Raw genomic sequence first — 17,078 nt, forward strand, 5'->3', positions numbered from 1 at the left:
CTATACACGTGTCCGTTTGTACATAATATCGGTTTCAGCTTGAAACTTTCACATTTAGATTCAACGCCAAATAATCTAAACTAAAGCAACGTGGTCTCTCTGCTTTTGATGCTGCGAAGCAGGTGCAGGGCATGTTCCATCATTTAAATGTGTTTTTTTTTTAATATCAGATTGATTCAAAACACTCACTGAGCTCGTGCTCTGTCTCGTCTTTTTTCTTCTTCTTCTTTTGACAATTGTTGGTCATTTTAAAACAGCATTCATTGTGTGTGTAAGTGGGGGAAAGTTTATGAGGACAACTTACAAGTATACAGCCACCTAACAAGCAGCGTTTTTGTGTGTGTTCAAGTTCGAGAAAAGCAGGTGATTAGGTCAGTGTTTCACAAATTGAGGCACAGGGACTTGTAATGGTCCATGTGGAGTTTCCTGGAGGTCCCCAAGAGGAACGCTTAAGTCTAACTGTTACATTACTCCGTAAAGCGAGCACAATTAGAGAATGTGTTTTATTATAGTTCTCTCTTTTCTTGTTGTTGTTGCTAGAACAGAACTGTGAACTCATAACCTGGAGGTAAAACATATATTAAAAAAGTGAAGAAAATAGGAACAAAAACACAGTTTCAGTTTACGTTAATAATGCCATAAAATGGTCCATGAACTGGCGCGGCGTGTTGTGAGAGAGAAAAAAGAAAAAGAAGTTTGGGAACACGTGGAATACGCGCTTTGATGCTCGTGTTGGTTCATTAAAGTGTGCTGCCTGTGTGTGTGTGTGTGTGTAGTTGATCCATTCAGAAGCCCCATCCCGACCTCTCCCTGACCCCGCTCACCCTCTCCAACCCCGGGGCCCCTGTCACTTTAAAATTTACTGCGGGAGACGAGTCGCTTCCGACCGGGGGACCGAGCCCAGGACCGTGCCCGCTATGAGTCGCCTCTCCCCGGGCTGCAGGGATGGACGCGCCGGGTCCTTCTTTATGAGACAATGCGCGCACAAGATATCACACAAACTGTCTGCGACGCGTGAAGTACCAACCCCCACCCACGCAAACGCATGAATATATCTGCTATCATAGACGAAACATCCCGACTGAGGCAGGGAGGGGGGGAGCGGCGGTGGGATGGGGGGGGGGGGGGGGGTGGAGGAAGAGAAAAATGAAAAGTTGAATGGCTACTCGTGGACACCTGGGTGCGTCAGGACAGGAGGGGTGACAAGTGAGGAGCGGACGAGCCAAGCGAAGCGCACACAGTGAAGAGTTGGGAGCAAGTTGATGTGCCGGAGGTGCTTTAGTTCCGATCCGCGGTGTCTGTAGGACAGAGAGAGGAGAGCGGTCGAGTCCCGCGGTGTCCGCGAGACGACATAGAGAGAGAGAGAGAGGATTTACTTTGACCCACCGCGCTGTCTGAGGGACACGCGCACCGGCGAGGAGGCGACTCGTCCCGCGGCTTCGAGACCCGAAGAGACACCGCTACCGAAAACCAGCACAACACTGGTGTGTGTGTGTGTGTGTGTGTGTGTGTGTGTGTGTGTTTTTGTTGTTGTTGTTTTAACAATGCCAGAAAGCTGGACACCGCGCCGCAGCTGAGCCAATTTGTAGTCTTAATGTTTATTTGACAGTCGAGTTTTCTTTTCGTGTGTCCTTCACGGTTGTGTTTTAAAAACCGGAGTTTTCATCACTTTCGCTCCGTTAGCAGCGCAGCTATTCTCCCAAGTGGTTTTTAAGTGTCGCACGCGACTTTTCAACGGTAAGAGGAAACTTTATGAATGAACACGAAACTATCGCTTTTGTGGAACGATTTGTATAGAGAGCAAACCATAAAAAAATGTTTATTGTTCATTTCGTTGTAAATTTGACGGTGAAATTATATACTGCAGAGTGTTTTTGCATGATGAATGGGAGATCCAGTGTGAGTCCAGACAAAGGGCTTTATGCAAGCTAAATATTTATTCAGTGGCCGGTTATACAAAGACAGATTTGTGACCCTGCTGGAGATTCCTCTTTGCATCACAACAATCGGCGACTTCCTTGTAATTTATATTCTCTTGCGATTTCTTGCAGTTTACCTATTTCCCTGTAAAGTTTACAGCTGATGTGTAATATATATTAACACCTTCATATGATGTTTTACTGTTGACAATTCGTTGAGAGAAATTCATTATAAATGTTTATTTAACGATAGAAGTGCAGTGACGTTATGATAAAAGGATCAAAATACAACTCATCATATTTATTGTTGTTTTAGATGCTTGAAGAGTTTTGCGTTGGAAAGTAAGGCAATTGTTTTATTCGTTTATTATTAGTATTTGTATTAGTGTTATTACAATTATTATTACATAGTTTAGGCCTAATTAATATCATTTTAAATTAATATTTATCAAAAACTATTAAAATCAGTAGAGTTTACTATTTATTTCGATTAAACCACATTTTCAGAAACGAATTCAAACGTAAAATGAAGTAAATTTAAATCCATAATATTTTAGCAGCATATTTATACATTTCGTTTTTACAAAATGATAACAGTCTAATTAATCATGCTGTCTCACACATTTTCCATTGTTGTTTTATTTTATTTAATCTTATGAGTTATTTTATTTATATATTTTTTAGGGCTTTTATTGGTACCTTATTTATTGTTGCTTACAAAAACATTAATATAATCAACATGTTTCATTGCTGCAAGGGGAATGACATCATTCCTTAATCATTCCCCAAGGCTAACCCCAAAAAATCCCATATATATATATATATATATATATATATATATATATATATATATATATATATATATATATATATATATATATATATATATAATTATTATTATTATTTGCGTGTGTGTATTTTCCAGTAATGAAAACACGTTTTCTTTCTTCATTAATTACAGTTGAAATGATGATTATAAAACAATGCGGACAAGTATTTTTATATTCCAAAAGAATGTTTGGATAATTAAAATAGACTTTCCTTGCACTGTACTGTGTGTGTGTGTGTGTGTGTGTGTGTGTGTGTGTGTGTGTGTGTGTGTGTGTTGCACCACAGACCAGCTCCTTAAATTTGAGTCTTATTTCTCTGTGGGAGGTATGTGGTTAGTCAGTGTTTGGACACAGTAACCTGGACTGATCCTGATCAAAGTCTGATCTCTCTCTCGCTCTCTCTCTCTCTCTCTCTCTCTCTCTCTCTCTCTCTCTCTCTCTCTCTCTCTCTCTCTCTCTCCGTACAGATCTTGGACGGGTCAGGCCATGTAAAATTCTGCGTGGATGCCAGCAAGCCAGATATCGGGAGCTGGCTGAAGCACATCCAGTTTGCCCCTGCGGCCAGGCAGCATAACCTGACAGCGTGCCAGATAGGTGATCAGGTACGTGGACACACTCGGAGCCTGCTTGGCTGAACGACCTCAACAAAATACAAGATGAATATGATCTGAAGAAAAGAAAAAAGAGAGAGAGAGAGAGAGAGAGAGAAAAAAAAACATGTCTGGATTTCCAACTCCCACATGATGCGCCTGAATCTTGCTGTCTGGCTGGATGAATCAAGTGCAACTGAAAGTCAGATCTTTAAAACTGCTTTAAAAAGAACAAAACAGCTCTGATGCCAGAGGGCTTTCCTTTATTTTCCGATGGTTGTCCTGTCTGCGTGCTGTTGTGTTAAAAGGTATTATTGTGATCCAAGTCAGATAGTCCCAGGAGCGGCTGGCCCACCCTGCCTTCAGTTCTAACTCACACACAGCTCTCCCCCACGCTGAACCGCAAAGACTCTTCGCTATCTGTGTGTGTTTTCGTTCTTTTTAATTGTGCGCTGGCTTCTGCCGTGCGAGGACCACAGGGCGGGATCAGAGGCTGCCCGCCGAGATGATAGTTCCGCACACTTCCCGGTCACGCTTGCGATATAAAGTCTTAGACATGCCAGGAATGTCACAGTCCTTTTGCTGCTCACCTGGCTGCACAGGGAGGTGCGTGCTGTACACATGGGGGCCTGTTCACCTCGGTAATCCCAAGTCCTCTTCCACTCAGAAACCTGCTGGAAGACAGGAGGCTAAACTTGATTTGACATGTGTATGGAGCATACCATAGCTTGACCCAAATACAAAAACACAATCTGGCATGCATACTTGTCATCGCTTCTCACTGGTGGTCCACCTAGATTACTTGTTGAGTGTCACCTGTTGAATGTTCAGTCCAAAGTACACGACAGTAACACATTTATGACCCTGAAATTATTTAGAAATCTTTAAAGGGAAAGACTCCACGTGTCATCGTCTCCCTTCCTGCGCAGTAAAGAAGGAAGAGCTTGAGAGAGCGTATAGCCTGTGCTCTTTTCATGAACAGTATGGGAAATGGGGAAAAAGAAGAGGCGCTTTCCAGAAGTACTTACCCACTCTCTTTTAGAAGAGACAGACAGACAAACAGGCAGAGAGGGCTTTTCTATGCCACGCTCTCCGCGAGGTGTGACTCGCTGTCAACACTGTGGTTCTGCTCGGGTGGCTGTGTAAGGCTCCGACAGGTCACGGACATGGCTGTGATGAGGTGATTGTTAAGTATTACACACTGTCACAACACCGCACAATGTGCCGTCTTTAAGCCTTCCGGCCGACATTGCTGTTTTTTGAAAACACTGTAGCACCTCACAATGCCCGTCTGTATGTTTTAAAATGAATAGACTGGTGGTCTTGTAAAGGGGCTGTCAGTTTTTGATAGCGTGTGTGTCTGGGTGTGTGTTTGTGTCTGTGTGTGTGTGGGTGCGTGTGTGTGTGCTTACAAGGGCTTTTATGTACATAGACTTGTTGTGAGTTTGTGAAGTGTTTCATTGTGTCTCTGGAGTGTGTGTGCACACACCTGCAACTGCATGTGTTTCTACATGAATGCATGTGTGAACCTCAATGAGTGTGTGTGCGTGTGCGTGTGTGTGTGTGTGTGTGTGTGTGTGTGTGTGTGTGTGTGTGAATTCTTCATTGCGGTTCAGATGACTCCCCGTGCTCCTCATTCCGAGCTGGAAATGGTAAAACCCAGTACCTGATTCCAACAGGTTTTTACTGCCACAGAGAAGTGCTGAGTCTGAACCCAGCCTAAAACCACATGCTGCACACAACGCATCACCAGATTTTCACAGACCGAGCTTCCCATGAGCTTACACGTCTTCCCTGAGAACCATATTTAGCCAACTCTTCTCACCATCAGCAGAAAGAACTTATTTTAAAGACGGTGTCGCGCGACGACAGCACGTTCCAGGTGTGCTGGGCGTCATTTGGTCCTTGTTTCTTTTCAAGCACCAATTCAGCCCTGCCAGCGTGAGTGTAAAACTGGCCTCCGTCCTCTTATTCCTGACCCAGTTCTGTTCATCATAAAACTTTATGAGCAATCTCAGGAGGGTGAGGGAGTGAGAGAGGAATGAATGAGTGAGCAGCGAGAGTGAGGAAAAGGCCGGTCTCATGGAGGAACAGTTCTCCTTTCCCTCTTGCGTTCTCTGTCGTAATTCATTTTTAACCAGTCAGCTCTACTACAACGGCATGAAAGATCTACGTTGTGAAAGCGTCTGCAGAGAACTTGAACACATTTTTTAATATTACCCAAAAGAAAGTCAGAACTTTTTTTTTTTTTTTTTTTAGATATTAGCATATAGAATCAATTTTCAAATGAAACTGATCTACAGTCTTGCAATCTTCTCGATGTCCATAATTTCTCACATGTCTGACATTGCTTCTCTCATTCCAGAGGGGAAATAAAAATGAAGAATTTAGAATTATTTAAAGAGTGATTTGCCTCACTGTGGATGTCCAGCTGTTTGAATTTAATGTGACTTAAGTTACAGACTCCATTTATTTCCTCTCATATTAGAATTAGCTGCACATTCAGTATTTTCACTGTATTATAACAAGGACAGCCTTTATTTTTATGACCTTTATGTTTTATTGCTTTTCATATTTGACACTGCAGAGTGGAAAGCGAGAGGAAGGGGATGGCAGGTGTCGCAGCTTGTGAGTCACACTGAAATCTGTAATTAATTCAGCGTGCGGAGGTTTGAATTTAGTCTTTTACAAGAACAGAAGAACTTTGAAGAATTATACAATTATGCATTCTGCAAAAGTATTCAGAGAAAATGGCTAAGCTAATTTGTAATCATTAAGTCGTTTAACTTTGGTCTGCGACCTGCTGTTTGTGTCCAACCATAGCCTTTGACCGTCGCTGCCACAAGCTCCCCTGATATCCTCATTTGTTTGCTAATTCACTGAGCTCAACAACGCAGCCTGAGCACTACTTGCATAGATCCCTCCACGATCGCCATGTTTTGTCGTTAAGATAATTAGGGCAATTAGGGCTGAAAAACCCCTCCACCGCGCTCCTCACTCCACGGATTCAATTGAAAGGAAAATGGATTAAAAGTGTAATTAACATCATCCAACGAGGCCCTGAAGAGCCTTTCATAAGACAGTGCAGAGGGATATGAGCGTTAATCTCTTTCGCTCTATTGATTCTCACTCAGTATTGAGTGGGATGAAGTGGCTGAGGGGCATATTAGCAAAACACTGACAGTCATTCACTGTGTTAATACACTGGCGGGGAAGCCATGAAGGGATTGTAACTCACTGAGATAACAGCTTGAGGCGTATTCAGATATGAAAAAAAGAGTTGATTGTACGAACAGATTTCAAGATTGCACATGGACAAACTTGGAACCACCTTGTAAATCCAACACAGACCATTTCAACAAGATGAGGTCCACAACCGCCTAATAAAAGTCATTTTCAAGATGCAGAGTTTCCATCTGACGCTCGTGCCATGTCGTTCACGAGATACCAGAAGAGTTTCTGCTTCTTCACGAGGCCCCTTCACCACAGCTGACTCGCTCTAACATGAATACAGCCATGTTGACTCCCTTGCATGTTCATCCAATTTGCTGCAGCCAGCTGCACATCGTGTGCTTCGACTCTTTATTTCTATCTCAGTCACGGAATGGTTTGGTTTTCGACGCCAAGCTAAGGCGACTGCCAAACGTGCCGTACATGTTGCATGACCCTGGGAGCCGCAGGAAGGTTGCATCTCGTGTGGACACACGTTGTTGTTGTTGTTGTTGTTGTGCCACTGCTGGGCAAGCATATAGGTAACCACTGTGGTGGGTAGTCTTCCAAAATGTGATGGTTATTTTTTTTATTGGAAATGAATTGGAAGTTTTGTTTCGGTGCTGTTGTTGTTTGTTCTTTTCCCATCGCTTTTAGATGTAAATGTCGCTTGAGATTGAACGTGTTTTTGCACTACAAGCGGCAGCACCCAGACTGAGGGTTCATTGTGGCAGGACAGCAGCGTCAGTGAGTGGCATACCTGTCGAATGAGCTCTGTGTGAGCGGGGAGTCGGCCGGCGGGGTGTGACCGGGAAAAATGTGACCGTGTTTACTCCGATAATGACTAATGGTGTCAAGGTAACGAAGTAGTCCGATTATAGCCTTTGATCCTCTTGTGGTTGTAACCTTTGACAGAGGGAGTGAGAGAAAGAGAGAAAGATAAGTAGCGTCACTGGGTAAATGCACAAAAGTAAGGAAATGATACACAGATCCAGATAGATGGAAAGTAATTGATGAGCATGTGCAATAACATACAGTCAGTGAGGAGATTATCGCTGCAGTCTGCACAGAGCAGGAGAAGTCATTGCATTGACGGGAACTTACAGATTCATGTTTATTTCCAAAGGAGAAATGTTTTGAATTTTTTTCTCAAATAATTTCTTCATTCAAGTTTTTCTCTACGAGTAGGACATGGCCTTGATGCTGAGGCTGCTTGCTTTCTCAGTGTGAACTCAGACACCTTGGCTATCTTATCTACAGAATAACCTGTTATTTTAAGCCACTGTTAAGCTGCTGGCAGTTACAGTGTGTGCGCGTGTGTGTGTGTGTGTGTGTGTGTGTCTGTTGGTGTGTATACATGACCTGCTAAGAAATCAAACGCCACCCCGTCTGTTTCTCAGTGAGTTGCTGCCTTGTTTTTGTTTTTTGTTTGTGCGAGTTTACACTGTTTATCTGCAGCGGCCCTCGGGGAAGAGGTGGAGCTGTTGGGGGAATTCCCCTCATATTCGTAATCGCCCTCCTGTGTCTGCTCGTGTGTACACTTACGCTACCCCAAAACACATCCTCATGTGCAGCGAGCCCAGAGAAATAGAGCAACACAAATGTTCATTGATCCCTAAAAGAGGGAGGTCAGAGGCCAGGCTTGCAAAGTGAACGTTTGCGTCTTGTTTGAAAAACTCACCTGGGTCTTCTTTCTTCCTCCCTGTGTGTTTCTTAATTGTCTCCTCTTATTTGTAAAACAAGCTGAAACTATAGACTACTAGTTGCACTTAACCATGACCTTTACTCTCGATTTTATGGACAAAGTGGCTTTGACAATGTCCATTAATTTTTATGTTTCGGTCTGCGCCCTGGTAGCTTTCCAAAGAGCCTCCCTCCTCGTTCTCAGTATCAGTCTCTCAGAGCGGAATCCCTGCAGACTCGCATGTCTGTTTGAACTGTTGCTTTATTGTTTCTAAATCACAATATTTTTGTGGCCTTACAAAGGTGACGGGCACAGGAAAGGAGTGTGTCTGTTTGCGTATGCGTGCACGTATGAAGTGCATCCATGTTCAAGCATGGGTGTGTTTATGGTGTAGAGCGAGGTTAGAGGAGGGTATGTCAGGGATTAAAGCTTCTGTCCAGAACCCTCACGGTTCAGTTCCCTTTATTATTTCTTAGAGACAATGGGGTTGCAGCACCAGACAAAAAAAGTTGGCAAACTTGCTCTCTACGGAGCGGTTAAATTGAGTCAATAGAAAATATTTGAAAATTAAAATGCTGCAAAAATGAAAACAAGAGTTTCTTTTTTGCATGGCATTTGGTGGTTTGTATGTAATGTGTCTCTCCTGGTCCGGATAAGTGTAATGACTCTGGCTAAGCCCTGTAATGGGAGTCAGACGTGTAGTGCCTGCCACCCTCCCACTAACTTTCTTGGCCGCGATTTTTTTTTAATGCCTGAATTTTAATCGTACTTTCATGCAACCACAAAGCTACATTGGTTACTGTGCACCAATCTCTCCTCAGCTATTGACATTCAAGACCTCTGCCTTGGTCAGACGCTGCTTTTTTACTCACTTGAGCTCCCCAAGTGACTCTCAGTCGAGGAACTTCCTGTGCTTCAGTGAGTCACAGTGGAGCCAGTAAAAATATGGAATGGATGTCATATTTTGTATTATATCATGTTCCAAAAGTTAGAACAATGACACAAACCATTATAGCATAGTCGACAGAATACATCCTGATCTTTATTGTGACCGAGATATTTATCGTAACTCTCTGCGGAGCCAGTGTGGCTTTAGTCTCCTTGTAGCGCTCGCCAGGAATCCTGTTCATAAGCGTTGTACCTGTGACCCGCGCCTTCCAGAAGCTCCCCCGCCCCGCTACATTTCTAATAAATCCCCCCATCATCATTGTCACGTCGACACAGCAGAGGAAGGTAATATGTTAAAACTCCAAAGCGTGCCAAAAATAACGCCATGTTGGATTGTTTCAAAGAGAAAGGCTATTGTGTGTCCCTGGGAAGCGCCACAGTCCCAGGGTCTCTCCACTGATTCTTTAAAAGGACTGACCCTCTCCGAATACACAGTTTCACAATCAATCAGTCTGCATTGTGGCTGCAATGAAATATGCCCCTTGAGTATTTATATAGAACTGCTTACGTTTTTATAAATAAGTTTATCTCGGTGAAAGTGTGCTCCTTAAATTAGCGCATGAAAGTGGTGTTAGTTCTTAATTCATCTCACTGTTTGGAAGCTCCATCCATCACTGAAACACTCAATTAGCAGATTGCATTTTTTTAACAACTAATGTGGTTTCACAGTTTATCACTATACATGAGCTTGCTCTCCACACATTTATTTTTGTCTTGCTTACTACAAGCATTTCTGTATAATCCTTTTTTTTTATACTGTATTTGCGAGAGTAAAAGTATTCTACTGTATGGTTTGTGCCTCCTTTTTATGATCATTTAATTCCAAACTAATCAGTATTTCCATTTATAAGTGTGTGTGTGTGTGTGTGTGTGTGTGTGTGTGTGTGTGTGTGTGTGTGTGTGTGTGTGTGTGTGTGTGTGTGTGTGTGTGTGGTACATATATGATAAGTATTGTGTAGCAGATTTGCCGATGTTTGTGTGCGTGTGCATTTGATAGAGTAGTGCAACTCCAAGTGACCTCTCCTGCTCTAAAATGTGTTGGTTCATTTGTACTGTTTATTTTACCTGTGCAATTGTAAACTGTGATAAAAAAGCACACTTTTAATCATAATCCCTGTGTGTGTGTGTGTGTGTGTGTGTGTGTGTGTGTGTGTGTGTGTGTGTGTGTGTGTTTGTGTTGCAGATCTTCTACAAAGTCACCAGTGAGATTTTCCCCGGTGAGGAGCTGCTACTTTTGATGAAGGCTGAAGAGTATTCATGTGACATCATGGCTCCTGATATTCATGGTCAGCACTGCACAAACACACATTTCTGTCCATTGCTGAGACCTGACCAACACATACACCTCACTTAAATGCAGAATAGGCTAATGTTCCTCTCTCTCTCTCCTGCCGTGCAGAGGAGAGGCAGTACCACTGTGAGGACTGTGACGAGCACTTTGAGTCCCGTACCCAGCTGCTGGACCACCAGAAGCAGCCGTGTGGGATACCCCCCTCCTCCTTCCTTAACCCAGGTGTGTATCTGTTATTTTTAAATAGGTGGACTATTTTCATACCATTGTAAACACTGGATACTAAGGAGTGACAACACGGATGTATAGCCTAACTGGGAGGAGATGACACTAATGATGTAAGGGCTCTGTTTCCCACCCGAGACACTGAAAGTACACAACAATGACACAGGAAAGACGAGTCTACAAACTAGCATGAATTGTGTTTTATTTAGAACATTGTTTTCAGCTGAGACCACTGAGCCAAAATTACAACAGTTAATGCATTAAAGAATATATTCATTCTACATTACTTGTTCAAAACTTTGGACTATAATGTAGAAACAAGAGATTTAGTGCAACTTATATGAAACTGGACCACAGACTAATTGACTAGGGCCTGCGGCAATAAAACCATGATATTTTTCCCATATGATATATGTAATGTAATCGGTGGCTCTTAAGTACCGCAAACATACCCCTATATTGCACATAGTTAACATTTTACAATTTGTAGTGAAACTCAAAACCATCATATATATTTTTCTTTAGTTAACTTAAAGTTGAACAGTATTCTTGCTTTTTTTTGATCTTGTCCGATAGAAGGGGACAGTGACCTGCAGGACCAGGAACCTCAAGATCTGCGACCCCTCCTCATGTCCCATGGTCTACAGGAGTGTAAGGAGTGTGACCAGGTCTTCCCCGATGTCCAGAGGTAAGTCATCAGCTGGAACACTCAAACACACGATGTATTTTGGGATTTTTTTCTATGATTGTCATCTCCATTGATACACATGTAGAGCTAGAGCGGCCAGACAGCCATGTGATAAAAAAAACAACAAATGTCTAAATCCTCATTGTGCTCGCTGCAGTCTGGAGGCCCACACTCTGTCCCACTCGGAGGAGAGGGAATATAAGTGTGACCAGTGTCCTAAGGCCTTCAACTGGAAATCCAACCTTATCCGACATCAGATGTCGCATGACAGTGGCAAGCACTATGAATGTGAAAACTGCTCAAAGGTAGAGTGATGACTTTTGGAGGGGATATTGAATTACATTCTTTTATTTCTCACGGGAGATTTTTAATCTCTCTCCTGTTTGTAGAAGCAGGTGGTAACTCCCCCGTGTCTCTGTGCGGTTCCTTTCCCCAGCAGGTGTTCACAGACCCCAGTAACCTACAGAGGCACATCCGCTCGCAGCACGTCGGGGCGCGGGCCCACGCCTGCGCCGACTGCGGCAAGACGTTCGCAACGTCTTCGGGCCTCAAGCAGCATAAGCACATCCACAGCAGTGTCAAGCCCTTCATGTGTAAGTCACTAAGACCCTACCTATGTAAGTCTCCTCAGTACGTTATAATAATAATTATAATAATCATAATAATGATAACAATATGCCTGTGACTTGCCTCTCATAGAAAAAATGGGATGTAATTGCAAAAAATACTTTTTTGTCCTTCCTCAGCTTCCTCAGATGTGTGCATGTTCCACGGGAATTACACTTGGGATTATAAAGTAGCTTTGTTTAGAGTGGCAGTACCATTTATTTTAAGACAAGAGTCATTTGTATCTGCATCAGCACTCTCACACAGTGCTGATATGGTGATAACAGCCTTTAAACTAGCATGTAATTTGGCCCACCTCTCTCGGTTTAACCTTGTTGTGGCCTCTCACTGTGACCCAGCCTCACCTGACGTTGACGCTACAGCTAAAGTTGCTTTCTCTTTCACGCACACACACACACACACACACACACACACACACACACACACACACACACACACACACCTTTTGTCCTCAGTAAATGCTAACTCCTGCAAGACCAAAACACATTTTGACCTTTCACATTTTCGCCACCTCACTACGCAGATCTGAACCCCATCCCCTAAAGCATTATGACCTCCACCCTTTGCCCCGTATCTCTCTTTCTCTGACCCTTCACAAATCAACCCTCGTCCTCCTCCTCACACAAACACACATTAACACACTCACACATATGTATGTAGGCCGGAGTCACTGCATCTCCACTGCAGACCTCTGACTCCCCTCTCTTCTCCTCTCTCTCTCTCCGCCACATGCACCATTCCTCACAAATGGCAACCACATGTAAAGCCCTCTTCCCTGTGCTCCGTCTGAATAGGAGTCCATTTGCTGTAATCAGCAGAAAATATGCAGGTTTAAAAACAACTAATGGCTGTGTAAAAAAAAAAAAAAGAGTCAGAGGCTCAAACATGACGTCTGCCTGGGAGAAACCATGAGTGCATCCAAAGAGTTTGTTTGTGAGCGTTCTCTTGGAGGGCATGTACGTGTTTGGGACAGTGCTGTACTTTGTCCTCGTTCTGTTTGCATGTCTGTGTGTGTGTGTGTGTGTGTGTGTGTGTGTGTGTGTGTGTGTGTGTCTCAGAGCTTCTGTATGCGAGTGAAGCACTCGGGCCTGCAGGGTTATTCCTTACGACACTCCGCTAACCACCAGTCCCCTCTCAGGAATGTGTTTATAATTTTTTGTTTCATTTTATTAAGAGCTGATGAATACCTATGTGAAGAGAATCTGTTCTCACACGTAGTGTGTCACGTGTGTGTGTTGTTTGTTTGTAAATGTCTCAACCACATGATTAAGCGGCTGTTAGTGTAGCTTTCCCAAGTCATGTACTTATTTGCTATTATACATTTTTAATTAATTTATGTCAATGCTACAATATTTTATTAAACTGAAAATGTATTGCTCATGTTTTAAGCAGACATGCTCACTGCAAACGTCTACAGCCAAAGATCAAACAGATGAATTGTAATCAGTTGAAAAGCATTCAGATAGTTTCCAAATTTCTTCATCTGTGTTGTAAGACAGAGAGAAAACAACTTGTGCAATGTCATGAATCATGCACTCTTCATTTTGTTTCCCCAGATGTTTTCAAAACTACCTTTCTACCCTGATTGCATCCATCACAGCCAAGCCACAAATACACTTCATTTGAATTTTGTTTCCTGGGTCTATTTATTAAAATATTCTCCTTTTTTTATAACACTGCATACACTCTCTGCTCGAGCATTCCCATTGGGCTTTCCTCACAGGGTTTTTATTTAAATCTGTTTCCGCAATAGTTTTTCCCACTCTTCCTCTTCATCTCCTCAAAATGCTTCTTGTGCACCTTGTGGCTGAAGGGCATCCAAAGTATGCAGAAGTGTAATCACAGGCAACCACATCCTTATCCCTCTTTTAAAGATCTCTTAACAACGGGAGCAAAATCAATCATCCCGAGCTGCCTCTTTCTAATATTGTCAGATGATCAAAGTTTGTATCTAAACGTCAGCTGGAGTGTAGCTAAATCTCCTGAGGTGCAGGGTAACAGAGAGGAACATCTTCCTCCTCTCATAAACTGCATTCTTGACTTTTATTAGAATAGCGAGAGAAAAGAGCATGGGAAAACAATAAGGCTACCGTCCCCTTTGTGAATTCGAACAAATCACCCATTGGTAATAGATCATGTTTGACAGACTAATAATGGCAATAGATAATGTCGAACAGTGAGGTTTTTTCTCAGGGCCGGGTGTTGCCACTGTATGTCGCCCAGGGTCAGACAGAACGACAGACAGGCATACAGGGGTTGACTGTGGGAAGGTCACTTAGCGCAGGACGACAGGGACCAAGACGCAAGGTGAGGGGGCTGAGGGGGTGACAGAGCGGCCCGGAGGGGGATATGGGAAGAGGGGCAGTAGAGGACGTGAGACCTGTCCCTGGGAACAGGACTGCAGGATAGGATTCATTCAACTCTGCTTCCTTCACAAACTCAAAATAGAGCCATTGTACTGCATGCGGCTGAGAATGTGTGTGTGTGTGTGTATCTCCATGTCTGTGAATATTTTTTTTGAATGTGCCTGCATGTCAATGTGTGTGTGTCTGTGTGTGATTATTTACGGACTCCCTGGGAGCGTCCCTGGGAAGACAATGGGGCTGGAGATGCCTAGGAATTTGGTTTGATGTGCAGGTGATGAGTGGCAGCAACTGACTCACACCGTCAACCAAACATATTCCCTGACAATGCCAGGATCTGGACACACCCCTCCTCCTTATTTTGCTGGAAACTGTTGTTAGAGTCTTACTGGGAATATGAGCAAATCACTCATACTGTATTTCCTCTGCCTCAGCCAGCCGGAATCTTGCTAAATAGAGATGTCATATCATGTGATGTTATTTTGTGTGTGTGTGTGTGTGTGTGTGTGTGTGTGTGGTGGGGTACTGATGCGTTCTTTATCTGTCTCTGTGTCCCTGCAGGCGAGGTATGCCACAAGTCCTACACCCAATTCTCTAACCTGTGCCGCCATAAACGCATGCATGCTGACTGCCGCACACAGATCAAGTGCAAGGATTGTGGGCAGATGTTCAGCACCACATCCTCCCTCAACAAGCACCGGCGCTTCTGTGAGGGGAAAAATCATTTCACAGCAGGGGGATTGTTTGCCCAGGGTATGCCTCTCCCTGGTGGCCCTGGCTTGGACAAATCAGCTCTGGCGATGGGCCACAGCGTTTCTGGGTTGGCTGATTACTTTGGGGCCAGTCGCCACCACAGCGGGCTGACCTTCCCTGCTGCTCCAGCATTTCCCTTTAGCTTCCCTGGCCTCTTCCCCTCTGGACTCTACCACCGGCCCCCGCTCATTCCTGCCACCTCTCCCGTCAGACAACCGGCTCATGCATCTCTCGCTGGGCCTGGTGCTGACCTGAGCAAGAGCCCACTGCTGCCGCCAAGCCCCGGGCTTCAGGAGTCCCGAGAGCTTCTCAAGGCTCTGCGTAAAGATAGTGGCGCGGCTGGCAACCAGATGCCAGGTTCAGAGCTCCACATCCAGAGCTCCTCGTCCTCCACAAAGCAGCGGAACAAGCAAAGTGACCAGTCCGAGAGCAGCGACCTGGACGATGTGAGCACGCCCAGTGGAAGTGATCTGGAGAGCACATCGGGCTCAGAGTTGGAAAGTGACATGGACAGTGAGAGGGAAAGGGGGGCTGCTCGAGAAAATGGCAAAGGCCCCAAGAGGAAGGCCAGTGAAGGAGCCCCACAGAGCCCCAGCCTGACAGACAGCAGTGCTGCTAAAGACTTTCCAGGCCCAGCCCTCATCCCATCCTCGCTGGACGAGCACACAGCCGTGACAGGGGCTGTCAATGACTCTATTAAGGCCATTGCCTCCATTGCTGAGAAGTACTTTGGCTCCACAGGGCTGGCTGGCCTGCAGGACAAGAAGGCCGGTTCTCTGCCCTACCCCTCCATGTTCCCGCTGCCTTTCTTCCCAGCTTTCTCTCCTCCAGTTTACCCTTTTCCAGACAGAGACCTTCGACCTCCTGGCCTGAAGGCCGAGCCACAGTCTCCAGCAGATGACCGCAAGAAGGCACAGGGCAAATCTTCATCTGGATCACCATTTGACCTCACAACGAAGCGGAAAATGGAGAAGTCTGCCACATTCGCCCCCTCCAAACCAGGCACGTCCCACGCCATTGGTCAGGAGCAGCCGCTCGACTTGAGCCTGGGGAGCAGGGGCCGTGGAGGCAATGCAAGAGAGGAGGAGACCAAGAACAATCTGAGCTACGAAGAGGAAAAAGCAGTGGTGGAGATCCCAAAAGCTGACACCTCTTTACAGCATGCCAGGCCCACTCCTTTCTTCATGGACCCCATCTACAGGTATTGTTATTCCCAGTAGCATAGTTGACCAGAATTAAAGTCACATAGCCTACTTCTACTGCTGTTGCACGTTGTATCGTGCAAGCATTTTTGTCGACTGATAAAACTGTTTTGGTGTCATTTGCTGTCGTCTGATTGCTAATTGTAATTGTGTAATACTGAATACAAGTGTCCCAATATGTTCTGCTGTACCTGCGTTAAGAGAAATTTACTATTAGCAGGGTTGAGAAGAGAAGAATGAGCGATCCGTTTGAGAATCTGAAAGACAAGTACATGCGGCCAGCTCCCGGCTTCCTCTTCCATCCACAGGTAGGTTCTGACTGTAGCATCAGAGGGGACTGGGGCAACTGTGGGAAACTGAGAAGGAATAACTTGGCACACACTTTGTCTGGACTCAATCACACATTCTCTCCAGTCCAACCATACACTTTTTTTTTATCTGTACATTTTTATTTACACTGTTACCAAATGTGTCTGTGCAGCTCTTGGTCAGTTTGAATTCAAGATTGTTGTGATGTCATGTTCAATGTTAGGCTCCCATATCTCCAGATGTGACAGCAGCGTGGCGTTAAAACATTTAAGATGTTATTATGACTCTTTCTTTAAGGAACTCTAAGTCAGAATGATTGTCCCAAGCTGACCACAGGGGATTAATAAGGCTCCAGCCTTATCCAGAGTACTGCTTGTTAAGCCCGTTGTTAGCTATCTGAAACAGATGTGTCAGAGACAAGGGGCACACTCTAACACGT

The 17,078-nt window shown here is 44.4% G+C and overlaps 1 protein-coding gene across 6 annotated transcripts in view; it reads left to right on the top strand.

The window, feature by feature from the left end:
- The window catches only part of mecom (MDS1 and EVI1 complex locus), a 132,539-nt gene that overhangs the window by 103,050 nt on the left and 12,411 nt on the right, over nt 1-17,078 (top strand). For 2 of the 6 annotated variants that reach the window (XM_068585408.1, XM_068585412.1), the window contains exons 3-10: nt 3,217-3,351; nt 10,365-10,467; nt 10,581-10,694; nt 11,274-11,385; nt 11,543-11,690; nt 11,825-11,978; nt 14,937-16,329; nt 16,551-16,638. In XM_068585408.1, the coding sequence (XP_068441509.1) occupies nt 3,217-3,351; nt 10,365-10,467; nt 10,581-10,694; nt 11,274-11,385; nt 11,543-11,690; nt 11,825-11,978; nt 14,937-16,329; nt 16,551-16,638 (2,247 nt within the window). Of the gene's footprint in view, nt 1-3,216; nt 3,352-10,364; nt 10,468-10,580; nt 10,695-11,273; nt 11,386-11,542; nt 11,691-11,821; nt 12,003-14,936; nt 16,330-16,547; nt 16,639-17,078 lie in introns of those variants that run through there. The other 4 variants (XM_068585409.1, XM_068585410.1, XM_068585411.1 and 1 more) reach the window with 4 other exon arrangements.

This window comes from Clinocottus analis, unplaced genomic scaffold (genome assembly GCF_023055335.1).
Source record: "Clinocottus analis isolate CAN_PGR_092001 unplaced genomic scaffold, fCliAna1.0.p SCAF_2, whole genome shotgun sequence".
Classification (NCBI taxonomy): domain Eukaryota; kingdom Metazoa; phylum Chordata; class Actinopteri; order Perciformes; family Cottidae; genus Clinocottus; species Clinocottus analis.